The sequence below is a fragment of the Pogoniulus pusillus genome, chromosome 11 (assembly GCF_015220805.1).
Source record: "Pogoniulus pusillus isolate bPogPus1 chromosome 11, bPogPus1.pri, whole genome shotgun sequence".
Classification (NCBI taxonomy): domain Eukaryota; kingdom Metazoa; phylum Chordata; class Aves; order Piciformes; family Lybiidae; genus Pogoniulus; species Pogoniulus pusillus.
In genome coordinates, this window is record NC_087274.1 from 33,689,014 (window position 1) to 33,715,753 (window position 26,740).

General features: G+C 59.5%; 1 protein-coding gene across 2 annotated transcripts; it reads right to left on the bottom strand.

The window, feature by feature from the left end:
• Positions 1-1,693: 1,693 nt before the first annotated feature.
• Positions 1,694-12,368, bottom strand: LOC135179641 (octopamine receptor-like). Of its 2 annotated transcripts, XR_010304063.1 has the most exons (5): positions 11,797-12,368; positions 8,677-8,965; positions 5,799-5,975; positions 2,900-3,688; positions 1,694-1,799 (listed from the first exon to the last, which is right to left on the bottom strand). XR_010304063.1 is itself a non-coding variant. In XM_064151685.1 (4 exons), the coding sequence occupies exons 2-4, from the start codon at positions 8,946-8,948 to the stop codon at positions 3,013-3,015; spliced, it is 1,125 nt and encodes a 374-aa protein (XP_064007755.1). In that variant the 5' UTR covers positions 8,949-8,965; positions 11,797-12,368; the 3' UTR covers positions 2,758-3,012. The 2 variants fall into 2 exon arrangements, 1 of the variants encoding a protein (XP_064007755.1); XM_064151685.1 differs by lacking the exon at positions 1,694-1,799 and having other exon boundaries at positions 2,758-3,688.
• Between the last annotated feature and the right edge of the window lie 14,372 nt (positions 12,369-26,740).

A 26,740-nucleotide genomic window follows, 5' to 3' on the forward strand; every position in this document is an offset into this window, starting at 1 on the left:
GCTGGGCGCTGTGGGCAGCAGGCTGGAGGGAAGGTGGCAGCAGGCTGGGCGCTGTGGGCAGCAGGCTGGAGGGAAGGTGGCAGCAGGCTGGGCGCTGTGGGCAGCAGGCTGGAGGGAAGGTGGCAGCAGGCTGGGCGCGGCGGGCAGCAGGCTGGAGGGAAGGTGGCAGCAGGCTGGGTGCTGTGGGCAGCAGGCTGGAGGGAAGGTGGCAGCAGGCTGGGCGCTGTGGGCAGCAGGCTGGAGGGAAGGTGGCAGCAGGCTGGGCGCTGTGGGCAGCAGGCTGGAGAGAAGGTGGCAGCAGGCTGGGCGCGGCGGGCAGCAGGCTGGAGGGAAGGTGGCAGCAGGCTGGGCGCGGCGGGCAGCAGGCTGGAGGGAAGGTGGCAGCAGGCTGGGTGCTGTGGGCAGCAGGCTGGAGAGAAGGTGGCAGCAGGCTGGGCGCGGCGGGCAGCAGGCTGGAGGGAAGGTGGCAGCAGGCTGGGCGCGGCGGGCAGCAGGCTGGAGGGAAGGTGGCAGCAGGCTGGGCGCGGCGGGCAGCAGGCTGGGTGCTGTGGGCAGCAGGCTGGGCGCGGCGGGCAGCAGGCTGGAGGGAAGGGAGGGCAGCCAGAGGGACCTGCACGGGCTGCAGCCGTGAAGCTCAGCAAGGCCAAGGGCGAGGTCCTGCCGCTGCAAGCACGAATCCAGGCTGGGTGGGGAAGGGGCAGAAAGCAGTGCTGAGGAGAAGGACTTGGGGGTGCCGGGTCAGAAGCTCAAGGTGAGCCAGCAGTGGGCACTGGGCTGCATCTGAAGCAGCATGGGCAGCAGGGCAGGGAGGGGATTCTGCCCCTCTGCAGCCCCCAACACAAGAAGGACTTGGAACTGTTGGAGCGAGTCCAGACGAGGCCACAAAGGTGCTGAGAGGGCTGAACAGGCTGGGAGAGTTGGGGCTGTTGAGCCTAAGGCTCTGGGAGGACCTCAGAGCAGCCCTCCAGTAGCTGAAGGGACTCCAGGAGAGCTGGGGAGGGACTTCTGAGCAGGGCTGGGGGTGCCAGGAGGAGGGACAATGGCTCTGAGCTGGGAGAAGCCTTGCTCCAGCAGTGTCCCCTTGCAGCTTAGCCTGGGCACTTCTGCTGGTTGCCTGCAGGCTGCAGCAGCCGTCCCTGGCCTGAGCAGCTGCCTGCACACTCCAGAGGGGCTCTTCCAGAAGCCACCCCTCAAGTGTTGCATGTGCACAGAAGCTGGGTCTCAGGGCAGGCTCTGGGTGCAGCAGTTCCTCACCCGAGGCTGCTCAGGAGCACTGTGGCCGGGGCCTTTGGCCGCAGCCTGCACCCACTGCACGCCGCAGCCTGCGCTGCCAGGGTGGCGCTGCAGCAGCTGCTGCTGCTCCGTGCGGTTCACAGCCAGGCAGGTGCTTGGGGCTGGGAGGCTGCGAGCAGTGCCCCTGCCCACGCAGCACGGGGGGGTTGGAAGGGACCTGTAGAGCTCGCCCAGACCAACCCCCTCCTCTGCCAGAGCAAGGTCACCTGTGGCAGGCCACACAGGAACACATCCAGACTCCAGAGCTGCAGATGCCACCACCTCTCTGGGCAGCCTGCTTCAGGGCTCTGCCACCCTCAGCACCTTTGGTTATGGCTCTGTGGCCCAGCAGTGCTCTCCAGCTGCAGTCACAGCACCAAGGCATGGGCACCACAGTGCCAAACACGCAGGCAAGCGTCTCCCTAGCTGGGCTTGGTCACCTGGAGTCCCCTTGGAGGCCCCTGCAGACTCTGTGCTGCCAGCATCTCTTCCCCTGGGGCTGCCAGGCAGGAGAGGCCCTTCCTGAGCTGAGAAGGGACGTCACAGAAGCCACTGAAGGCTCTGAGCCTCGCCCTGTGTCAGAACACTCTGACTGGGGCACCAGAAGATATTTGCCCACAGCAGTTCACAGCCTGAGTTGTAAAGTTGTAGGCAGGTGGAGAAACCAGAACAGTTCATCCCAGAATAGGTTGGGCTGGAAGGGACCTCAAAGCTCATCCAGTGGGCAGGGACACCTCCCACCAGCACAGCTTGCTCAAGGCCTCATCCAACCTGGTCTTCAACACCTCCAGGGAGGTTGTGGAGCACAGAATCACCCAATGTGATCAAAGATAACACTGAGTGTTTCTGTGCTCCACAGCCTCCCTGGGCAACCTGTGCCAGGGTCTCACCACCCTCAGTGCCAAGACTTTCTTCCTCATCTCCAGTTTCAATCTCCCTTCAGGCTTCAATCCATTGTTCCTCCTATCACTCCCAGCCCTTGTAAAATGCCCCTCCCCAGTTCTCCTGTACCCCTCTTCAGGTACTGGAAGGCCAACCCCAACCATTCTATGAATCTCTGAACCCTGAGCAACAGCCCAGGCAGCAGAGTGGTGCCTGTGTGACCAAGTGGCTTCTGCTCTCTGACCACATCCCCGGGGCCCCACACACAGCCTGACACAGGAGGGTCACTGACCCTGGCCAGCTTTGTCATATCAGCTGGAGGGGCTTGAGCACTGTCCCACCTCCTGGTGTAGCTCAGCAGGACCTACAGAAAGAGGTCACATCACTGAGGGCCTTTGCCCCAGCATGAGGAGTGAACCTGCCTTAGGAAGCACCAACAGGAACAACGACCCCAGGAGGAGCTGCCCCCAGCACAGCACCATCCAACCCTTCCACTCCCAACAGGCCTTTAGGATCCTCCAGTCCAAGCACTGACCCAGCACTGCCCTCTCACCACTAAACCACCTCCCCCAGCATCCTTTAAATGCCCCTGGGGATGGCTGCCTGGCCCAGTGCCTCACCACCCCTTCAGCCCAGAACTGCTTCCTAACATCCAGCCTAAACCTCCCCTGCTGCAACCTGAGGCCATTTCTTCCTGCCCACACCCAGGTTCCTCTGCAAAGCTGTGGAGGATGAAGACACACACCTGTGCCACATGCCCCCAGCTGCAATATTCCAGCCCCTCCTCGCCCTGTTTTTCTCCCATGGTTTCTCCACTGGGATGTGCTCTGGACCCCAGCAGCTGGCTGGGAGTCCTCCTCACTTGGGTTTGCCCTTCAGGACGCCGTTGGGCCCCGGCACCGCGATGCCGTAGTCGAGGTCTGGAGCAGTCCTGGAGAAGGTGGCTATGGACACCACGTCCTCGCCAATGGCCACCTGAGACCTGTGCCTGCAGACCAGCAGCTTCTTCAGCGCCCGCTGGAAGTCCCTGTTGAGGAAGGCATAGAGCATGGGGTTGATGGTGGAGTTGCAGTAGCCCAACCAGGTGATGATCTTGAAGGTGCTGGCCACAAGGGCGCTGGTAGAGCTGGCACCGCTGGCGGCCAGCCAGATGTTGAGGATGAAGTAGGGCAGCCAGCAGAGCACAAAGGCTGAGATGATGATGCTGATGGTCCTGGTGGCCTTGTTCTCCAGCTGCAGGTGGTTCTGCCGCTGGCTGCTGGGGTGGTAGTGGATGTCCAGGGCCTGGGACACGATGCGAGTGGCCTTGAGGCGTGAGGCTCGGTAGATGAAGAAGTACATAGTGCACATCAGCAGGGAGGGCAGGAAGAAGGCCAGGGCAGAGGCCACCAGGGCAAACACCCAGTTGGTGACAAAGATGCACTCCCTGCCCGCGTCGAAGTCCTCCCCGGGGATCTCGTTCCAGCCTTGCATGACAGGGAGGAAGGAGATGAGGGAGGAGTAGACCCAGACCATGCAGGTCATCAGGATGCATCTGCAGGAGGGGAGAGGACAGGGGAGAGGGGCTCTGAGCAATCTTGTGCTGCAACATCCAGGGCCACTCAGCCCCCTGGCAACCTGTGTGGGACAGCACAGCTCAGGGGGGACAGCCAGTCCCAGTGAGTGGCTCTGATGGGGCTGTGGCTGCAGGACTGGGCTCAGGCTGAGGGGTGCTCAGAGCTGCCTGAGAGCAGAGGAGAGGTTTCCCCCAGGGCTTTTGGTACTATTTAAACCCACAGCAGGCAGGTCTCTGCAGGTATTTTTTCCTTGGAGCAGCCTTTGAGGACTTGGTGGGGACCTCCAGGGAAGATGAGGAGCAACTTCCACCAGGGCAAGCGGCAGGACCAAGGCAGTGGTTTAAACTGAGAGAGGGGAGGTGTAGATCAGACAAAAGGGAGAAATTCTTCCCTGTGCTGAGGCATGGAGCAGGCTGCCCAGAGAAGTTGTGGAGCTTCAAGCCTGGAAGTATTCAAAGCCAGGCAGGATGAGGCCTTGAGCAACCTGAGCTCGTGCAGGTGTCCCTGCCCATGGCAGGGGGTTGGAACTGGATGGTCTTGAGGGTCCCTTCCAGCCCAACCCACCCTAGGATTTGGCTGCAGCTTTAGTGGTGGCCATTGCCTTATCCTCTGAGGAGCCACAGGGGTGGAGCTGACAGACCCCAGCAGCACTTGCTCTGCAGTGTGCCCCCTCCTCATTGTGCCCACTGCCAGCACTCCCCAGATCACACACAGCAAGAGCTGCAGTGGGTGAGACACCCCCAAAAGGGCCTGAACCCACCTTGGCCAACACCCTGCAGCTGCATCATCCTCCCTGCCACCCCCAGACAACCTGCCCAGCCCTGCAGCCCTCACTTCAGTGTCTCCCAGGAGGCTTTGGCAGGAGCTGAGAAGCTCCTCCTGTTTTCCCTGCACTCCCCCCTCGGCAGAACTTCAGAAGGCATTGTGAGGCTGCCAGGAGGAAGCCACCACTGCTGCCTGGCTGCTTCTGGGAGTCACTTCCCTGGGCCCTGGGCAGGGTCTCGTTAAATGCCTGCAAAGAGCAGAAGCTCCTAGAACCAGAGAATGGGTTGGGGTGGAAGGGACCTCAAAGCTCATCCAGCTCCAACCCTCTGCCACAGGCAGGGACATCTCCCACCAGCACAGCTTGCTCAAGGCCTCATCCAGCCTGGCCTTGAACAGCTCCAGGGAGGGAGCATCCACAGCCTCCCTGGGCAACCTGTGCCAGTGTCTCACCACCCTCACTGCCAACAATTTCTTCCTCATCTCCAGTCTCAGTCTCCCATCCTCAAGCTTCAATCCATTCCTTCTCCTCCTGTCACTCCCAGCTCTTGTCAGAAGTCATTCCCCAGCTCTCCTGGAGCCCCTTCAGGTACTGGAAAACCTGCTCTGAGGTGTCCCTGGAGCCTTCTCCTCTGCAGGCTGCACACCCCCAGCTCCCTCAGCCTGTGCTCACAGCAGAGCTGCTCCAGCCCTGGGAGCATCTGATGCTTTCCTCATGGGCTCTAGAAGAGGCTCAGTGAAAATGAGCTCTGATCTCCAGCTTGTCAGTGTTTGTCTGGAAGGAGAATGGAGAGAATCTGGAAAGCATCCAGGGAGAACAAAGCATGGAAAAGAAGACCTGAAAACCGAAGCTGTCCTCAGGCCCCTCTGCAGGGACATGGAATGGACCTTCAAGATCATCCAGCTCCAAACTCCTGCCATGGGCAGGGACACCTCCCACTAGAACAGGTCACTCAAGGCCTCATCCAACCTGGCCTTGAAGCCCTCCAGGTAGGGCACATCCACAGCCTCCCTGGGCCACCTGTGCCAGTGTCTCACCACCCTCACTAAAGCATTTCCTCCTCATTTTCAGTTTCAATCTGGTTCCTCCCCCATTTTGCAACCCACCTATAGCTCAAACTGTGCTTTCCCAGCAGCACCATCAGCCCAGCCCAGCTGCATTCTCCTTTCCTCTGCACCACATCAAAAACCTTCTGTGAGGTGTGAAGTGTTGTGAGGGTCCTTTGGCCACATCGCTCTGCTTTGGGGCACCAGGCCCGGAGTCGGTGCAGACCACAGCCCAGTGACACTCTGGAGGGAGCCAGGGTGAGCAGCAGCTGCACTTACCTGCCTCGGGACATCCTCCTGGGGTAGTGGTAGGGAGTCACCACCGAGCAGTACCTGTCCAGGCTAATGAAGCACAAGGTGACAATGGATGCCGTGCAGAACATGACATCAAAGGAGATCCAGACCTTGCAGAACAGCCTCCCAAACAGCCACATCCCTGTCACCTCATAGATGATGCTGCAGGAGGGAACAGGGAGACGTCAAAGCCAGAGGGACTCAGCCCAACCCTCATCCAACTGCCCAGCCTGGGGCTGACCCTGGCCCTCAGCACCGCACCTCTGCCAAACACCTCCAGGCATGGGGATCCAACCTCCTCCCTGGGCAGCCTGTGCCAGGCTTGGCGAACCCTTTCAGTCAAGAAGTTTCTTCTAATGTCCAACCTAAATCTGCCGGGGGGCAACTTCAGGCCATCTCCTCTTGTCCTATCACTTGTCCCTTGGGAGAGGAGCCCAAACTACACCTCACTGCAGCCTCCTTGCGGGGAGCTGGGGAGAGCAACGAGCTCTGCCTCGGCATCCTCTTCTGCAGGCTGCACACCCCCAGCTCCCTCAGCTGCTCCTGCCCAGCCCTGTTTATCGCAGTGCCCTGTGCAGCACAGGCTTTACCAGGGCTCCCTAACTCCTGAGGCAGGGACCATGCTCTCTCCAAAGAGAAACATCCATTTGCTTCTGGTCTCATGCTCCAGACTGAGAGGATTTCAGCTCCAGGCTGGGGAACAGCTGCCCAGAGGCAGCCTGCGGGGCTCAGCCACGCTGCAGCTCAGCTGCTCAGTCACCCGAAGCCAGCAGAAGCAGGCAGATACTGCCTGGGAGAAGTGAGCAGGGACAGAAGGGACACTGGCAGATACTGCCTGGGAGAAGTGAGCAGGGACAGAAGGGACACTGGCAGCTGTGGCAGGGCTGAGCCATGCTCCAACAGCAGCCTTTCAGCAGCCTGCTGCAGCACTTCTTGGGTGGCAGCGTGAGAAGAGCTGAGTGCACACAGCCTGCTGAGCTGCCACCCCCCACTGCAGCACTGCAACATCACTGCCAGCCCCACAGCAGCAGCACTGCAGCAGCACTGCCATTCCCCTGCAGCCTCACTGCCACATCAATGCCACTCCCCCGCAGCTGCACTGCCACATCACTGCCATCCCCTCACAGCCTCACTTCCACATCACTGCCCCCGCCACAGCCTCACTGCCACCTCACTGCCCCCCCCCCCCCCAGCCTCACTGCCACCTCACTGCCCGCCAGGTGGGCTCTGTGCTCCAGCCCCGCGGCAGAGGGCTCAAGGCAAGCCCTGCTCTGCAGCCAGCCAGCAGCAGTTCATTACAGCCATTTGCAAAGGCCCTCCTGGAGCCGGGCAGCTGCGGGGCAGGGCTTCCCGTGGTGGGATCAGAGACTCACCTTGGTGGCAGAGCCCTGTCAGATCCTCCAGCCCAACCCTCCTCTGCCTCTGCCGAGGCTGTGCCTGACCCTCAGCACCACAGCTCTGCCTCTTCTCAGCACCTCCACGGACGGGATTCAACCACCACCCTGGGCAGCCTGTGCCAGCCAAGAGGCTTCTTCTAATGTCCAGCCTAAACCTCTCCTGGGGCAACTCGAGGCCATTTCCTCTTCATCTGGCACCTGCTACTCGGGAGACCAGCCCCGACCTGGCTCCAAGCTGCCTTCAGGCAGCTGTAGAGAGCCAGCAGCACCGCCTGACCCCAGCACATGAGCAGCATGGAGGATCCCACAGCACACACAGGGCAAGGCTTCATGGCTCTTCTCATGGCACCAGGGGCACCTCCAGCCAGAGCAGGCTGCACAGGCACACAGCCAGGCTGACTTTCAACGTCTCCAGGGACAGAGCCTCAAGCACAGCCCTGGGCAGCCTGTGCCAGTGTCTCACCACCCTCACTGTGCAGAGCTTCCTCCTGATGTCCAACCTAACTCTGCCCTGCTTCAGTTTCAAACCACTGCCTCTTGCTCTATCCCCACAGCCCCTGCAGAGGGACTTTTGACACAGGTTTGCAGTGACAGGGTGAGAGGCAATGGACTGAAGCTTGAGGAGAAATTGAAACCGGAGATGAGGAAGAAATTCTTGGCAGTGAGGGTGGTGAGACTTGGCACAGGTTGCCCAGGGAGGCAGGATGCCTCCTTCCTGGAGGTGTTCAAGGCTGGGTTGGATGAGGCCTTGAGCAAGCTGTGCTTGTGGAGGGTGAACCCCCAAGCTCCCCTGGAGACCCTTCAGGTACTGGAAGGTTGCTCTAGAGTCTCCCTGGAGCCTTCTCTTCTCCAGGCTCAACAGCCCCAACTCTCCCAGCCTCCTGTAGGGGAGGGTCTCCAGCCCTGTGAGCATCTTTGTGGAGTACTGGGCCCTACAAAAAAGCTGTGGACAGGCTGGAAAGTGTCCAGAGAAGGGCCAGGAGAATGCTCAGTGGCCTGGCAGCTCTGCCAGGTGAGGAAGGGCTCAGAGAGCTGAGGCTGTTCAGCCTGGAGAAGGCTCAGGGCAGACCTTGTCACCATGGACCAGGACACCAAGGGTGGCTACCAGCAGGATGGAGGCTCCCCTGGTACAAGGAGTGCCATGGGGAAGACAAGGGCTGATGGGGACAAGTGACTGCTGGGGACATTCCCCCTGCACTCCAGAAGGAAATGTTCCCCCCTGAGCACAGTCAGACTCTGGAATCAGCTCCCAGGGGAAGCAGTGCAGTGCCCTGCATGGGGCAGTTTGCAGCCTCAGCCTGCCAGGCTGCTGGGCCAGCTCATTCCAGCTGCACTGCCACCGAGAAGGGCTGCAGCAGGGGACCCTTGGGTCCCTCCCAGCCTGCCACTCTGTGACTCATTCACAGGCGGCAGAGGTGACACTGCCCAGGCTCTGCTGTCTGATCTTACCCTGCAGCACTTCTTACCTAAAGGGCATGACCAGACAAGCCACGAGGAGGTCTGCCATGGCCAAGGACATGATGAAGATGTAGGTGACGGTGCGAAGCCTCTTCTCCACCACGGGGCAGATGAAGACCACTGTGTTCCCCAGCAGGGTGAGCAAGTCGATGAGGGCCAGAACCAGCCCAACCACCACCTCCTGCAGGCCGATGCCCACCAAGCTGTCACCTCCTTTCACAAAGGATGAGGCAGCAGAGGAGAAATTAGACAACCAAGATTCATTTTTGTCCACCAGCATCTTCCCACCGCTGGAAGCTGAAAGAGAGGAGAAGAGCAAAGGAAGCAAATCAGCGCAGGGCTGGTTGGGCTGCGTGGGGAGGCTTCCTCTGCTGCCAGGAAGAACCCACACACCCTGCTGTGCCATCACTGTGCCATCACTGTGCCCTGCTCACAGCTCCAGCAGAAGGCTCTCAGCTCCTGAGGACAAGGCTGAAGGTGCAGCTCTTGCTGAAGTCCTCCCCATGGCAATGGCAAGGCCTCCTGTGAACAGAAATGCAGCAGCGGGTGAAGGGTGAGACCAGAGGAGCCAGAGACAGGGAGAGCAGAGAGAGCAGGAGGCTGCAGCCAGAAGGGAAGCAGCTCAGCTAAGTCAAGGTAGAGCCAGTCCAGAGGAGGCCACCAGGATGCTCAGAGGGCTGCAGCAGCTCTGCTATGATCATAGGCTACAAGAGTGGGGGCTCTGCAGCCTGGAGAAGAGAAGGCCTGGAGGTGACCTCGGAGTGGCCTTGCAGGATCTGAAGGGGGCCACAGGAGGGCTGGGGAGGGACTGTTGGCAAGGGCTTGGAATGACAGGACGAGGGATGGGTTTGAACTGGCAGAGGGAAGACTGAAATTGGATGTTAGGACAGGGTTCTTTGCAGTGAGGGTGGTGAGACACTGGCACAGGTTGCCCAGGGAGGTTGTGATCTTTCATCACACTCTGTGCTTCTGTGCTCCACAGCCTCCCTGGAGGTGTGCAAGGCCAGGCTGCAGGCTGGATGAGGCCTTGAGTGACCTGTTCTAGTGGGAGCTGTCCCTGCCTATGGCAGGAGGTTGGAACTGGATGAGCTTTGAGGATCCTCACAACTTAAATGATTCTATGATTCTAAGTCCCACTCCAGGCACTGCCCAGTCACAGCCTGGGAGCTGAGCTCTGGACATATGCACATGGATGCCCTTCACTGCCCATCACCCACCATGGAGCAGGCAGCATCCTCTGCCAGCTGGACCCTGGTGGCCTTCCAGGACTTCCAGGAGTGAGAAGAAATGTGGGGACAGACCCTTTAGCAGGGTTGTTGTGCCAGGACAGGGGGTACTGGTTGGAACTAAGGGAGGGAGACTCAGAGTGGAGAGAAGGAAATGTTTGAGATGGTCAGACAGTGGCCCAGGGTGCCAGGAGTGGTGGTAGATGCTCCATCCCTGGAGATCTTCCAGGCTGGGTGGGACAGGGCTCTGAGCAAGCTGCAGCATGGACTAGATGACTTCTGAAGCTCTCTTCCAACCCAAAGCATTTTGTGATTCTGTAATCCTAAGCTTCCTTAAAAGCTCCCACCACAGAGGGAGACTCCTTTGCTTGGAAGACACCTTTAAGATCAAGTCCAGCATTGCCAGGTCACCACCAAACCATGGCCCTCAGCATCACATCTCCATGGCTTTGAAACCCCTCCAGGGATGAGGACTCCACCACTGCCCTGGGCAGCCTGGGCCAGGCCTTGACAACCCTTTTGGAGAAGAAATTGTTCCTCATATCCAACCCAAACCTCCCCTGGGCAGCTCGAGGTGTTTTCCTCTTGTCTCTGGGAGCAGAGCCCAACCCCACACAGAATCACAAAAACACCCAGGCTGGCAAACCCCTCAGGATCACCAAGTCCAGCCTAGAGCCCTACTCGACAAGATTCACAATAAACCATAGCCCCAAGCACCACATCCAAACCACCCTGAAATACCTCCAGGGTGGGTGACTCCACTACCTCCCTGGGCAGCTCATTCCAGTGCTCTGGCCAGCAGCACAGCCACAGCAGCTCACAGGAGAATTCCAAAGCTCCCATATCTCAGTGCCTGGCCTTAACATCAGTCTTGCAGCCTTCCCCATTAGGAGCCCCTGGGATAAATGCCCAGCTGTCCCACGGGGTGGGGACGCCCCAGCTCCCCAGGGGACCCCAGCTGTGCTGTGCACATTTGGCACCTGATGGGCTAGATCTTGCTCTCAGCCTGCCCAGGCAAAGCAACTCCATCCTTTCAGCAGCTTCCCCTTAGCACACAGAGAGAAGAGCATACCATAGCATAGCATCAAGTAGGTTGGGAGAGAGCTCCAAGCTCAGCCAGCCCAACCTAGCACCCAGCCCTGCCCAACCAACCAGACCATGGCACTCAGTGCCCCAGCCAGGCTTGGCTGCAACACCTCCAGGCACGGCCACTCCACCACCTCCCTGGGCAGCCCATTCCAGTGCCAATCACTCTCTCTGCCAACAGCTTCCTCCTAACACCCAGCCTAGACCTGCCCTGGCACAACTGAGACTGAGTCCCCTTGTTCTGGTGCTGGGTGCCCAAGTTATTCTGCAGACAAATCCCCAGGAGAAAGTTCACCTCATCACTGAATGCTTTGCTTTGACTGCAGCAGAGGGGGAAAAAAAGCTCTGCAGCCTCAAGGCTGACTGCACATTAAGAGGAATGGTGAAGACTGGAAATACATTTCCTGCAGACCATGGCCCCCACCACCCCAAGCAGCACCGAGGGCACGGCAGTATGGACCAGTCCTGCTCCAGGACCCCCAAACATCCTCCTCCTCCTTTCTGCTGCCGGCCGGGGCTGCAGCAGCTCAGCCGCCTATGGAGCAGTGCGAGCAGAGCTGATGTCTGGTGAGACAGGAGGGGGCACATGCCTCGGGATGCTTCCACCTGTACAACAGGCAGGTCTGAGGAGGCCGGGCAGCAGGAGACCCTTGGCACGGGCTCTCTTCTGTCCCTCTGCCCCCATCCGACTTTCCCGGATGAAAGGCAGCACTTCTCTGGACACAAATGGTTTCTTTACACCCCAACACCAGTGCAGAACAACTCCTACAACCTCTCCATCAGCTAACCAGCCCCAGCAAAACACAAAGTCCTTACCTTAAAAGCCCGCTGGTGAAGGCAGCCAGCGTGGGGCAGCTGCAGCACGGCTGGGACGGATGCCTCCTGCTTGGCCCAGCTACCAGGGGCTCTTGTTGGCTCTCAGATGCCCGTCCACGGAGCCGCTTCCAGCCTGGCTGTGCGAGGAGTGCCCCCCGCAGTTTATGCTCTTCCCCAGCAAATCTGAGTCTATCGCAACCACCCCTCTGCGGAGCGAGGAGAGAGCGAAGCGAAACGAGGGCTGCAGAGGCTGGGTGCCCTCGGCGCTAGGGGAGCGAAAGAACCGGGGTGCCAACCTGGGGGCCAAAACCCACCAGCCCCCAGGGCGCAAACCGCCAGTCCCCAGAGGCCAAATGCTAATATCTGGGGAGGGCAAGAAACCAGCCCCCGAGCAGCACACCCCCAGCCCTCGGAGGGCAAAGCTTCGGTGCTGCCGGAGAGCACATTCTGCAGCCCGGAGCGGGGCGGCACTGCCCGGGAGGAGGCGGCAGGCTCCGGCCCGGCAAACGGCCTTCTGCGGCGGGAGGGAAGCAGCAGGAGGAGCCCTGCCCAGGGCCGCGGGGGTAGTTTGCGGGGTCCTTTGGCCAGGGTGTCGGGGACTGGCTTGGTGAGAGCCCACCGAGAAGGGGATCCTACATGAAGAGGACGAGCAGCGGCGGAAGCCCGGGGCCGGAGCCGCAGAACCCGCGGGGAGTGGGAGAGGGCCCCGGCGGCAGCGCCGCTTACCCAGAACGGCTGCCGCTGCCGCCTCCCGCGGGGCCCACGGCCGGCAAAGGCACCAGGAGCGGCCGCTAAGCTCCGCCGCACAGCCGCCCGCGCTCCGCCCGCTGCCGGCCCCGCCCCGCCCCGCCACCGGCCCCGCTCCGCCGCACAGCCGCCCGCGCTCCGCCCGCTGCCGGCCCCGCCGCGCTCCGCCCCGCCCCGCCCCGCCACCGGCCCCGCCCCGCCCCGCCACCGGCCCCGCTCCGCCCCGCCACCGGCCCCGCTCCGCCCCGCCACCGGCCCCGCTCCGCCCCGCCACCGGCCCCGCTCCGCCCCGCCCCGCCACCGGCCCCGCCCCGCCGCACAGCCGCCCTTGCTCCGCCCCGCTGCCGGCCCCGCCCCGCTGCCGCTCCGCCCCGCTGCCGGCTCCAGGGCGCTGGAGGCTTTTTTCCCTGCCTTCGGAGTGGTCCCTGCCGGGCACGGCGAGGGCCAGCTGGGTTAAAGTAGCACAAGCAGAGAGGCGTTCAGCAGAGTCGCCAGGGGCTGCTTTGCTCTCCAACAGAACCAGAATGCTAAACGCCCGCAGCCATCGGGAGGCATGGCAGAGCCGCAGCCTGCCGAACTGGAACGGACCTCAAGCATCTCCCGGTTCAGCCTTTGCTGACAGAAACATAGACCCAGCCCCTTCACTTAAACAGCAGGAGAAACTTCTTCACTGTGAGAGTGCTGGAGCCTGGAGCAGGCTGCACAGAGAAGTTGTGGAGTCTCCTTCCCCGGGAACATTCCAAACCCACCTGGGCCATTGTGACCCTGGGCAAGCTGCTGTTGGTGCCCTGCTTGAGGGGAGGGAGGGGCTGCACTGAGGACAGAGTGGTTGGAGATCATCCAGGCAGAGAGGGATCTGGGGGTGCTGGGAGAGAGGAGCTGAAGATGAGCCAGCAGTGCCCAGGTGGGCAGCAGAGCCAATGGCATCCTGGGCTGGCTGAGGAGCAGTGTGGGCAGCAGCACAAGGGAGGTTCTTGTGCCTCTGTGCTCAGCACTGCTCAGGCCACCCCTGGAGTGCTGTGTCCAGTTCTGGGCTCCTCCATTGCAGAGAGCTGCTGAGGTGCTGGAAGGTGCCCAGAGAAGGGCAGCAAGGCTGGGGAGGGGCCTGGAGCACAGCCCTGTGAGGAGAGGCTGAGGGAGCTGGGGGGGTGCAGCCTGCAGCAGAGGAGGCTCAGGGCAGAGCTCATTGCTGCCTGCAGATGCCTGCAGGGAGGCTGTAGCCAGGTGGAGTTGGGCTCTGCTGCCAGGCAGCCAGCAACAGGAGAAGGGGACACAGCCTCAAGCTGTGCCAGGGCAGGTCCAGGCTGGATGTTGTTAGGAAGTTGTTGTCAGAGAGAGTGATTGGCATTGGAATGGGCTGCCCAGGGAGGTGGTGGAGTGGCTGTGGCTGGAGGTGTTGCAGCCAAGCCTGGCTGGGGCACTTAGTGCCATGGTCTGGTTGGTTGGGCAAGGCTGGGTGCTAGGTTGGGCTGGCTGAGCTTGAAGGTCTCTTCCAACCTCGTTGATTCTATGATCTCCAGAGGTCCCTTCCAACCCCACCATGCTGGGATTATCATGGGATCATAGCATCGCAGGAGAGCTCTGCAGATCAGGTAGTCCAGCCCCCTGCTAAGGCATGGGAAGATGCCCAGGCAAGTTTTGAAAGTCTCCAGAGAAGGAGGCTCCACAACGTCTCTGGTGCCCTGTCACCTCCAGAGTACAGAAGTGTCTCCCTAAGTTCAAGTGAAACTTCCTGTGTTCTAGTTTGTACCTATTGACCCTGCCCTGGCACTATTGTTCTTTGCCTTGGCACTGGCCACCACTGCCTCTCTGCCTGGCTGCTCTCAGCCACTCTGGCCCCAGCCTCTAGTGCTGCTTGGGGCTGTTGTGGCCAACGCACAGAACCCTGCACTTGGCCTTGATCAGTCTCATCCCATTGGCCTCTGCCCACCCATGCAGCCTGGCCAGGTCCCTCTGCAGGGCTCTGCTACCCTCCAACAGCTCCACAGCTGCTCCTAGCTTGGTGCCATCTGCAAACTCCCTGCTGCTGGACTCAATCCCCTGCTGCAGATCATCTGCTTTGAGAGCATCCCTGTGGAGAAGGACTCGAGGGCACTGGTGGGTGAAAAGCTGGACGTGAGGCAGCAATGTGTGCTCACAGCCCAGAGCCTGGGCTGCACCAGAAGCAGCCTGGTCAGCAGGTCGAGGCAGGGGATTCTCCCCCTTTGAAGTGTAGCTAGTTTCTCCTGGCACCGTGCCCAGACAAAGGCCACCAGCCCGTTGCACTGAGCCTGACTCAGTCTCCCCAGCAAGGCAAAGAACATCTGTGCAGGTAACAGCTCACCTATGTCAGACCTAGGGACTAGGAAGCTGCCATGGGAGGAAAGGCTGAGAGAACTGAATCACAGAATCAATTAACCAGGTTGGAAAAGACCTCTAAGATCATCAAGTCCAACCTATCACCTAACCCTTCTAATTACCTAACCCATGGCACTAAGTGCCTCATGCAGCCTCCTCCTAAACACCTCCTGGGTTGAGGACTCCACTGCCTCACCTGGTAGCCCGTTCCAGCAGCCAATCTGTCCTTGAAGAGCTTCCTCCTGACATCAATCCAGCTGAGTCTATGGACACAATGCAGCCAGCCTTGAGCTCAAACCCAGCTTTACAGATGGATTCATCTTCAGGTCCTCTCGAAGGATTTCCTTAATGGAATCCAGAAAAAGCATTGGTTAATGCTCTTGCAGTTAGATCTGCCCTTGCTGGTACAGTTTCCAACCCATGGCTAAATCACATTTCTTCCCTGGACCTGGCATAAGGCAATAACAATGAACACATCATCTAAACCATGAAGGCTAATTAGCAAAACCACACCAAGAAGTTCAACCTGCACAAAAATCACATCAAAGATCTTCAGGGCTTGTTCAGCCTGAAGAAGGCTTGGGGGAGAACTTCTCAGCATGTTCCAGGACCTGGGGGATGGCTAGGAAAAAGAGGGAGGCCTCCAGGGAAGTGGTGAAGCCCCCAGGGAAGTGGTGAAGCCCCCAGTGTTGGATGCTTTTAAGGTTGGGCTGGACAGAAATCTAAGAGAGGGAGACTCAGACTAGACATGAGGAAGAAGTTTTTTACACTGAGGGCGGTGGGAGCCTGGCACAGGCTGCCCAGAGAGGTGGCAGCTGCCCCATCCCTGGCACCAGTGCAGGTCAGGCTGCCTGGGTTCCGAGCAGCCTGCTCCAGCTGCAGGTGTCCCTGCTGGCTGCACGGCAGTCTGGATGGACTTTTAAAGCTTTTAAAGCTCTCTTCCAAGCCAAAGCATTCTATGACTCTATGACTCGCCCGGGTGGGAGGTGGTGGGTGGGGCCTGCTGCCCCTCTCCCTGGTGCCTGCGGTCCTGCTGCTCTGCCTCCCTTGGGCACGGTGTCCTTCCTCTGCTTGTGGCTTCTCTCCAGGCCGTCGGAGTGGAGCCTCTAGGCAGTAGAGAGCAACGACAGAGGCCTGCAGTGCCTGGAGAGTAGCAGCAGAGATGGCAGCAAGCTGACACAGAAGGCAGGCAGCAGCAAGGGGAAGAAGCAAAGCGCTGCAACTGCTGCCTCAGGCACTGGTACTAATGGCACCGGCGGCCAGGCTGCCCTGCCCGTGTGTCACAGACCAGCGCGGCCCGCGGTGACTTCGTGCTGGCTGGGGTCTGCAGGGGGGGGCAAGCAGGAGCTCCTCGGGGGGCTGGGGATTGCTTTTTCTTACGTGCTGTGCAGTGCTGCCCGGAGAGGGAGGAGTGAGGGAATGGGAGCTTCATGGGCATCCTGATCTCGGCAGCAGCAGTCACAGGAAACGCAGCTCCCAGAGCCCTCTGCACATCACCAGCAGCCTGAGCTCGGCAAATCCGAGCAGCAGCAGAGCTGTGCTCTTGCACGCACGGAGGTACAGCCGAAGGTGAAAGGCAGAAGTCTCCTTCCTTCGCCCAGTCCGAGGGCACAGGGAATGCTTTGGGAAGCACTGCTAAAAGCCCTGGGAAAGGGGACAGGGGCTCAGGGTGATGTGTTTTGTTGCCAAGTGGGAGGATACGGAAGAAACACCGTGATGGGGCTTGGATGTCAAGGCTTCAGCAGTGAGGATGCTGCCGGGGGCACAGCCTAACCCCAGCACACAGGGAGCTTGGCCAAGAGCACAGGGAAAGACAAACCCAAAAGGCTGCAAATCAGATTGACTCACAGAGTGCATCAGGTTAGGAAGGAGCCTCCAAGGGCATCCTGTGCAACCCCCTGCAGCCAGCAGGGACACCTCCAGCTACAGCAGGCTGCACAGAGACACATCCAGCCTGATGTTCAGTGTCTCTAGGGACAGAGCCTCAACCATCTCCCTGGGCAACCTGTGCCCGTGTCTTACCACCCTCACTGTGCACAACTTCCTCCTGATATCCAACCTAACTCTGCTCTGCTCCAGTTTCAAGCCATTGCCTCTCATCCTATGACTCCAAGGCTCCTCAACAGTCCTTCCCCAGCACCCCCAAGGCCTTTCCTTCAGGGCTGCTCTCAGCCTCATCATCCCCCAACCTGGATTGTTATCAAGGATCACCCCAACCTAGGTGTGGGACCTTGAACTTTGCCTTATTGAACCTCATGAGATTGTCCTCAGCTCACATCTTCAGCTTGCCCAGGTCCCTCCAGATGGATCCCATCCTTCAGTCTTCTCAGCTGCACCACTCAGCTTGGTATCAGCACCAGACACTGGGTAAATGGCCCTGTAGGAAGGACAGACTTGGGGCTGTGTTTCCCCTTCCTTTGTCTCAAAAGCAGGAGCCTGTGCTGATGGAACTGCCTCTTCTTCAGCACCTTCCCCAGGGCAGTGGCATGAAAGGTGGGAGGCAGAAATGAGCATCTGCTTTCCTGCCTGCCCTCATCCAGCCAGGCCTGGAGCTGTGCAAAGAGTTGTGTCTGCCAATGTGAAACCCTTCACTGGACAGGGCTCCTGAGCAGAAGCCACCAAAGATGCCTGCCAGCTGCTGCAGCTCTGGAAGGCAGCTGCCTGAGCTGAGCCTTCTGCCAGGCATCACTGGTGCGCCACAGCTGCTGTCTCTGCCAGGAGCTCAGTCATGGGCTGAGGGCAGGACCTGCGCTGCTCTTGCACTGTGCTGCCTTCACACCTCCTGTGCTGCTCTGCCCAGACACTGCTTGTGCTTGAATTCTGTCTCACAACTTCCCTTTCATTTTCCCCCCTCAGACTCCCTGTGTTTGTTTGCTCTTTCCAGTGGGGTCTGTCATTCTCCTGCCTTGATATAGTCACTCCCAAAATCAACACTCAAGGGTTGCCCTAACTGCCTGCTGCAGGCACCCATCTCAGCCCTGCTGTGCTGCTTCCACTCACCTCTCTGGCCTCAGAACTGGTCTCACTTTTCATAGAGTCACAGAGTGGGTTGGGTTGAAAGGGACCTCCAAGCTCATCCAGTTCCAAGCCCCTGCCTTGGGCAGGGACACCTCCCACCAGCACATCTTGCCCAAGGCCTCATCCAGCCTGGCCCCGAACACCTCCAGGGAGGTTGTGGAGCACAGAATCACAGAATGTGATCAAAGATCATACTGGGTGATTCTGTGCTCCACAGCCCCCCTGGGCAACCTGTGCCAGTGGCTCACTCCCAGCAATTTCTTCCCCATCTCCCGTCTCACTCTGCCCTCCTCAAGCTTCAATCCATCACCTCTCATCCTGTCACTGCTAGCCCTTGTCAGAAGTCCCTCCTGTGCTTTCCTGTAGGCTCCAGTGGCTCTCCAGGGGTTACTCACCCCTCATTTATCCTGTTCCACTTGTATTTAATTTCTACCCTGGCAGTAGAGAGCACAGGTGAGCCCCTGGCCTTCCACACTGGCTGCCTCTGTTGTTTCTGTTGATGCACCTTTAAGTCTTCATCCATGTACTGCCTGCACTACAGCCTGTGTCATTCTCTTGAAAAATCCTCCTCCTCCTGGTGTGCAAAGCAAGTAGAAATCCCCAGAATGCCAGAATGTCTCTGGCTGGCAGAGCCCTCCCAGCTCAGCCAGGCAGACCTTGGTCCAGCACTGCAGGCTCAGCACCAAGCCAGCTCCCTCAGCACCAGCTCCACAGCCTGCTGCAGCACCCCCAGGGATGGGGACTGCAGCACTGCCCTGGGCAGCCTGTGCCAAGGGCTGAGAACCCTTCCAGTGCAGGACTGTTCCCTGAGCTCCAGCCTGAGCCTCCCCTGGGGCAGCCTGGAACCATTTCCTCTGCTGCTGTCCCTTGGCCCCGAGCAGCAGAGGCTGCCCCTGCTCACTGCAACCTCCCTGCAGGCAGCTGCAGAGAGCAGTGAGCTCTGCCCTCAGCCTCCCCAAGCCTGCAGCCTGCACTCCCTCAGCCCCTCCTCAGAGGTCCATATTCCTAAGACCACAGCCACTGGTGGAGCCCGGGACAGTGTCTGGCAGGCAGGTATTGCTGCAGCACCCCTCGCTGGAGGCAGAAGGATGGATGGGCTGTTGTGGAATTACATCAAGAAGAAAAGCTGAATCTGGCTGCAGCAGTGTTTGCAGGCACCAGGGGAGCTTTATGGAGTTGCTCAGAGGTTTTGGTGTTGGGGAGCAGTTTGGGGTCATTGGCTAAATCCCACTTGCAGAGGAAGAAGAGCAATTGTGATTTCAAAGCTTCCAACCCAAAGCTCTAAACTGCAGTGTTTGTCTTCTGTCCAAGGGCTGACCCACTCCAGTCCTTCTTGGTGATGAGGCTGCAAACATCATAGCTGGAGCAGCTCTCCTGCAAGCTAGGCTGAGCTTCAAACCACTGCTCCTTGTCCTGTCCCCACAGCTCCTCCTGAACAGTCCCTCCCCAGCCTGCCTGCAGGACCTGTAGCGAAATGCAGCTCTGAGGTCTCCCTGAAGCCTTCTCCAGGCACATCAGCTCCAACCCTCCCCATAGCAGAGGGTCTCCAGCCCTCTGAGCATCTTTGTGGCCTCCTCTGGACCTCCTCCATCAGGTCCAGGTCTCTCTTTTGTTGGGGGTCCCACAACTGGCCCCAGCCCTGCAGGTGAGGTGTCCCCAGAGCAGAGCAGAGGGGCAGGATCTCCTCTCCAGCTCTGCCCAGGCTGCTTTGGAGCGGAAGCAAAAAGACCTCTTCACGGGCAGTGAAAGGAATGAACAGGCCCTGAGGAGTTTGTCTTATCTTGCTCAACCCCAGCTGCCTGCACAGCTCCCACCTCTCAGCAGCATGGTCTGAAGGCCAGGGCTGCTTCCACGGGGGAGGCACTGATCTGGGTCTGCCCTCCATGCCCTTGTTGGCCTTTGTGACCTGTCAGACTCAGTGATCACCGAATCACAGAGTCACAGGCTGGGCTGGAAGGCACCTCCAAAGCTCCTCCAGCCCAACCCCCTGCACTCAGCAGGGACATCCTCCACTGGAGCAGGCTGCCCACAGCCCTCTGCAGCCTCACCTGCAATGTCTCCAGGCATGGGGCCTCAACCACCTCCCTGGGCAACCTGCTGCAGTGTTCCAGCAGCCTCCTGGTGCAGAACTTGTTCCTCATATCCAGTCTCAGTCTGCTCTGCTCTGGTTTGCAGCCATTGCCCTCATCCTCTTCCTGCAGGCCTTTGGAAACAGTCCCTCTGCAGCCTGCTTGTAGCTCTCTTCAAGTGCTGGCAGGCTGCTGTTAGGTCTGGAGAAGAAGAATCTGAGCATGGCACAAGTGGCAGAGCAAACAGCCACACCTGGCAGCACCAGAGGACAGCAGGATGCTGAGCACAACTCAGAGTGGCTTTCTTCTCCTGCGCCCTGCTACTGCAGCAGCCACACAAAGCAAAGCCCAGACCTGCCCCTGCTGACTCTCTGCTGCCTTTACTTGAATTTCTCCCCCGTGACAGCCCTGGGAAAGCCTGCAGAGTGGGGCCACGAGATGCACACATTCACAGAACAGGTTGGGTTGGAAGAGACCTTCAAGCTCATCCAGTTCCAAGGCCCTGCTGTGGGCTGGCTCAAGGCCCCATCCAGCTTGTAGTAAATTAATAAGGAAACAAATCAAGAATGACTCCAGGTCACCTCTGAAGCCCTGGAGAACTTTGGAGGACCACATCCCTTCATGGGCAGAGCATTTCTCACCTGCTCTTCCTCAGCTCTCTTGGCACTGGGTTGCTGGCACACACCACAGTGCCAGGACCTGTCTGGTCCACACATTCACAGATGGCATCAGGTTGGAAGGGAGCCTCGAAGGGCATCCTGTGCAGCTCCCTGCAGCCAGCAGGGACACCTCCAGCCTCATCTTCTGTGTCTCCAGGGATAGGACCTCCACTACCTCCCTGGTGCCAGCGTCTCACCAGCCTCACTGTGCACAACTTCCTCCTCATGTCCAACCTCACTCTGCCCTACTCCAGTTCCAAACCACTGCCCTCATTCTGTCCCCAGAGGCCCTTCTGAACAGCCCCTCCCCAGCCTGCCTGCAGCTCCCCTGCAGATATTGAACTGCAGCTCTGAGGTGTCCCTGGAGCCTTCTCTCCTCCAGGCTGAACACCCCCAGCTCCCTCAGCCTGTCCCCACAGCAGAGGTTCTCCAGCCTCTGATCGGCTTTGTGGCCTCCTCTGGACTCTCTCTGGCAGGTCCTTGTCCTTCCTGTGTTGAGGGCTCCACAGCTGGCCCCAGCCCTGCAGGTGAGGTGTCCCCAGAGCAGAGCAGAGGGGCAGGATCCTCTCTCTCCATCTCTGCCCACCCTCTGCTGTCCTCTGCCTTTGTTGCTGGGCAGACAGAGCTGTGGTTTATTTTTAGCTTTAATTGAATATTTCCTTTCAAATCTTGTCAGCACCAGCCCAGATGAAGGGGAAGGGAGAGAAACACAAGTGTGATGTTGCCTGCTTTATGCTGAAGAGCACAAGAGCAGCAAATCCATCAGCTGTTGGGTGCTTTTTCTTGCCAGGCAGCCTGGGAGAGCCTTGTTTACTGCTGTGATTCATAGCTGAAGAGCCAAACGCTGCCTGGCAAGGCTGATGTGTCTGACATCTGCATGTGGATTTTTCACCTGAGGAGCTCAAAATGTTTACAAACCAATTTTTGTGCAGCAAATATCCTTTTGCTGCTGCTGCTGTTGTTGTTCATTATGATCACGAGCTTCCCCCTGCCCCCCGGTGCTGCTCAAAGCAATCACAAGCAGCACCACATTGTTTGAGGCTGTGTACTTTAACTCCCTTGCCAATAGGAGAAACACTTCTGCTCACTGCAGTGCCTTGCTGCCTGCTTCCAAAGCCTTGTGGCACTGGGACAAGGGGCAGAGGTTTTGAACCAGAGCAGGGGAGATTTATACTGGACCTCAGGAGGAAATTCTGCACTGTCAGAGTGGTGGAACCCTGGAACAGGCTGCTCAGGGAGGTGGTGAAGGCTCCATCCCTGGAGGGGTTCAAGATCAGGCTTGATAGGGCTCTGTCTGGGCAGCCTGATCTGGTTGGGAATGTCCTTGCTGGCTGCAGAGGGGTTGGACTGGATTCATAGCTTCATAGATGCACAGAATGGGTTGGGTTGTGAAGGGACCTTCAAGACCATCCAGTTCCAACCCCCTGCCATGGGCAGGGACACCTCCCGCCAGCACAGGCTGCTTAAGGCCTCATCCAGCCTGGCCTTGAGCACCTCCAGGGAAGGGACAGCTCTGAGGTCTCCCTGGAGCCCTCTCTTCTGCAGGCTGAGCAGCTCCAACTCTCAGCCTGCTCCCATAGTGGAGGTGTTCCAAGCTCTATGATCAACTCCTTGGCCCTTGTCTCTTCCATCCCAACCCATTCGCAGGATCACAGAATCAGCCAGGGCTGGAAGGGAGCACAAGGAGCAGCCAGCTCCAACCCCCTGCCATGCCCAGGGACACCCTACCCTAGAGCAGGCTGCACACAGCCTCAGCCAGCCTGGCCTCAAACACCTCCAGCCATGGGGCCTCAACCACCTCCCTGGGCAACCCATTCCAGCCTCTCACCACTCTCCTGCTCAACAACTTCCTCCTCACCTCCAGCCTCACTCTCCCCACCTCCAGCTTTGCTCCATTCCCCCCACTCCTGCCACTCCCTGACAGCCTCAGAAGTCCCTCCCCAGCTTTTCTGTAGCCCCCTTCAGATCTTCAGATGCTGGAAGGCCACAAGAAGGTCCCCTGGGAGCCTCCCTGCCCTCTCTAACCCCGACACCACCTCGGCTTGCCTTTGCCAGCCCCACTGGTGGGGAGGCCTTGCAGCTGCAGGGCTGGTGCTGTGTGTGCTGCGTGCCCAGGCGGTGCCCAGGTGCCACCTGAGCCGCACAGCTGCGCAGGCTGAGCAGACCTGAGGCTGTGCTCAAGCAAGCAGCACGAGAAGCTGCTTCCCTCTGATGGCAAACCAAGCCTGGCAGTGGTATTCTGCTCCAGAGCCAGGTAAGCCCTGGGGACATTAAAGCAGCATGGGCTGGAAATGAGATGCTGCACTCCAAGGATGTATTAGCTCTTGCTGGATGCCTGGGACGGTCATAAACTGCGGATGGGAAGAGAGGGGGCAGGATATAAATGCAGGGGAGTGAAGGCAGGTGAAAAATGGAACTGTGTGCAAGGCAGCAGAGTCCCTGCACACAGCACCATGGAGCTGCTTGGGCTGGCAGAGACCTTTGGCACTGTCACGTTAGCCCCGCAGCGAAGCATGGCCCTCAGCCCCGCTCCCAAACGGCTTACAGCCCCTCCGGGCATGGGGACTCCACCACTGCCCTGGGCAGCCTGCTCCAGGCCTCGACATCCCTTCTGGGGAAGAAATTGTCCTCTTGTCCTACCTAACCCCTGCCCCGGGGCAACTCGAGGTGTTTTCCCCTTCTCCTAGCCCTTCTGTGGGAGCAGAGCCCAACCACCCCCAGCTCCAGCCTCTTCTCAGGCAGCGCAGAGAGATGAGCTCTGCCCTCGGCCTCCTCCTCCCTGGGCTGCACACCCCAAGCTCCCTCACTGCTGCTCCCCAGCCTGCTCTCCAGACCCCTTCCTGGCCCTCCTCCAGCCCCTGACGTCCTTCCTGGAGCGAGAGGCCCCGAACCAAGCACAGCACTGCGGCCGCGGTGCCCCCAGCGCTGAGCACCTGGGCACAGTCCTGGCCGTGCAAGTGCCAACCCCCTGCCATGCCCAGGGACACCCTACCCTAGAGCAGGCTGCACACAGCCTCAGCCAGCCTGGCCTCAAACACCTCCAGCCATGGGGCCTCAACCACCTCCCTGGGCAACCCATTCCAGCCTCTCACCACTCTCCTGCTCAACAACTTCCTCCTCACCTCCAGCCTCACTCTCCCCACCTCCAGCTTTGCTCCATCTCCCCCACTCCTGCCACTCCCTGGCAGCCTCAGAAGTCCCTCCCCAGCTTTTGTGTAGCCCCCTTCAGATGCTGGAAGGCCACAAGAAGGTCCCCTGGGAGCCTCCTCTGCTCCAGCCTGCACAGCCCCAACTCTTTCAGTCTGTGCTCACAGCAGAGCTGCTGCAGCCTCTCAGCATCCTCCTGGCCCTGCTCTGGACACTCTCCAGCATCTCCACATCCCTCTTGTCCCAGGGGCTCCAGAACTGGATGCAGGACTCCAGGTGGGGTCTCAGCAGAGCAGAGCAGAGCAGAGGGGCAGAATCCCCTCCCTGGCCCTGCTGGCCACACTGCTGCTGCTGCAGCCCAGGCTCTGCTTGGCTTTCTGGGCTGCAAGTGCACACTGCTGGCTCCTGCTGAGCTTCTCCTCCAGCAGCACCCCCAAGTCCCTCTCCTCAGGGCTGCTCTCCAGCCTGGCACTGCCCAGCCTGCATTGGTGCTTGCCATTGCCTCCACCCAGCTGCAGGACCTTGCCCTTGGTCTTGTTGAACCTCCTGAGCTTGGCTTGTGCCCACCTCTGCAGCCTGCCCAGCTCCCTCTGGATGGATCCTGCCCTCCAGCCTGGCTGAGCACCACACAGCTTGGTGTGGGCAGCAAACCTGCTGAGGCTGCACTCAGTGCCTCTGCCCATGGCACCCACAGAGATGTTGAACCAGGCTGGTGCCAGGACTGATCCCTGAGGGACTCTGCTTGTCACTGCCTGCACTTGGCCATGGAGCCATTGACAGCCACTCTTTGGGTGCCCACCAAGCCAGTTCTGTCTCTGTCTCATGGTCTTCCCATCAAACCCATGTGGCACCAGCTTGGAGAGCAGGCTGTGCTGTGGGACAGTGCCAGAGGCCTTGCTCAGGGCCAGGTCAATGCCATCAGTTGCTCTCCCTCATCTGTTCATGGTGTGACCTGTTCCTAGAAGGCCACCAGTTCTGTCAGGCAGGACTTGCCCTTGGTGCAGCCATGCTGGTTGCAGCCAATCACCTCTTCACTCTTCTCCTGTCTCAGCAGTGCCTCCAGGGGGATCTGCCCCAAGGGATCCAACATGTCTGAAACAGGTTGGGCTGAGAAGCTGGAACGAGCAAAAACTGCCTGGACAGATCCCAAACAGCAGGATATGAGAGAAGAAAGTTTGCAGAGCCTCCTCTGCACCAGGATGAGGGCAGGATTTAGGCAGCACAGACTGGGGCTGAGGGCAGGATTTAGGCAGCACAGACTGGGGCTGAGGGCAGGATTTAGGCAGCAGAGAGTGGGGCTGAGGGCAGGATTTAGGCAGCAGAGACTGGGGCTGAGGGCAGGATTTAGGCAGCAGAGAGTGGGGCTGAGGGCAGGATTTAGGCAGCAGAGAGTGAGGCTGAGGGCAGGATTTAGGCAGCACAGACTGGGGCTGAGGGCAGGATTTAGGCAGCACAGACTGGGGCTGAGGGCAGGATTTAGGCAGCAGAGACTGGGGCTGAGGGCAGGATTTAGGCAGCACAGACTGGGGCTGAGGGCAGGATTTAGGCAGCAGAGAGTGAGGCTGAGGGCAGGATTTAGGCAGCAGAGACTGGGGCTGAGGGCAGGATTTAGGCAGCAGAGACTGGGGCTGAGGGCAGGATTTAGGCAGCAGAGAGTGAGGCTGAGGGCAGGATTTAGGCAGCAGAGACTGGGGCTGAGGGCAGGATTTAGGCAGCACAGACTGGGGCTGAGGGCAGGATTTAGGCAGCAGAGAGTGAGGCTGAGGGCAGGATTTAGGCAGCAGAGAGTGAGGCTGAGGGCAGGATTTAGGCAGCAGAGAGTGAGGCTGAGGGCAGGATTTAGGCAGCAGAGACTGGGGCTGAGGGCAGGATTTAGGCAGCAGAGAGTGAGGCTGAGGGCAGGATTTAGGCAGCACAGACTGGGGCTGAGGGCAGGATTTAGGCAGCAGAGACTGGGGCTGAGGGCAGGATTTAGGCAGCACAGACTGGGGCTGAGGGCAGGATTTAGGCAGCAGAGACTGGGGCTGAGGGCAGGATTTAGGCAGCAGAGAGTGAGGCTGAGGGCAGGATTTAGGCAGCAGAGAGTGAGGCTGAGGGCAGGATTCAGGCAGCACAGACTGGGGCTGAGGGCAGGATTTAGGCAGCAGAGAGTGAGGCTGAGGGCAGGATTTAGGCAGCAGAGAGTGAGGCTGAGGGCAGGATTTAGGCAGCAGAGAGTGGGGCTGAGGGCAGGATTTAGGCAGCAGAGAGTGAGGCTGAGGGCAGGATTCAGGCAGCAGAGAGTGAGGCTGAGGGCAGGATTCAGGCAGCACAGACTGGGGCTGAGGGCAGGATTTAGGCAGCAGAGAGTGAGGCTGAGGGCAGGATTTAGGCAGCAGAGAGTGAGGCTGAGGGCAGGATTTAGGCAGCACAGACTGGGGCTGAGGGCAGGATTTAGGCAGCAGAGAGTGAGGCTGAGGGCAGGATTTAGGCAGCAGAGAGTGAGGCTGAGGGCAGGATTTAGGCAGCAGAGAGTGGGGCTGAGGGCAGGATTTAGGCAGCAGAGAGTGAGGCTGAGGGCAGGATTCAGGCAGCAGAGAGTGAGGCTGAGGGCAGGATTCAGGCAGCACAGACTGGGGCTGAGGGCAGGATTTAGGCAGCAGAGAGTGGGGCTGAGGGCAGGATTTAGGCAGCAGAGAGTGAGGCTGAGGGCAGGATTTAGGCAGCAGAGACTGGGGCTGAGGGCAGGATTTAGGCAGCAGAGAGTGAGGCTGAGGGCAGGATTAAGGCAGCACAGACTGGGGCTGAGGGCAGGATTTAGGCAGCAGAGACTGGGGCTGAGGGCAGGATTTAGGCAGCAGAGACTGGGGCTGAGGGCAGGATTTAGGCAGCAGAGACTGGGGCTGAGGGCAGGATTTAGGCAGCAGAGAGTGAGGCTGAGGGCAGGATTTAGGCAGCACAGACTGGGGCTGAGGGCAGGATTTAGGC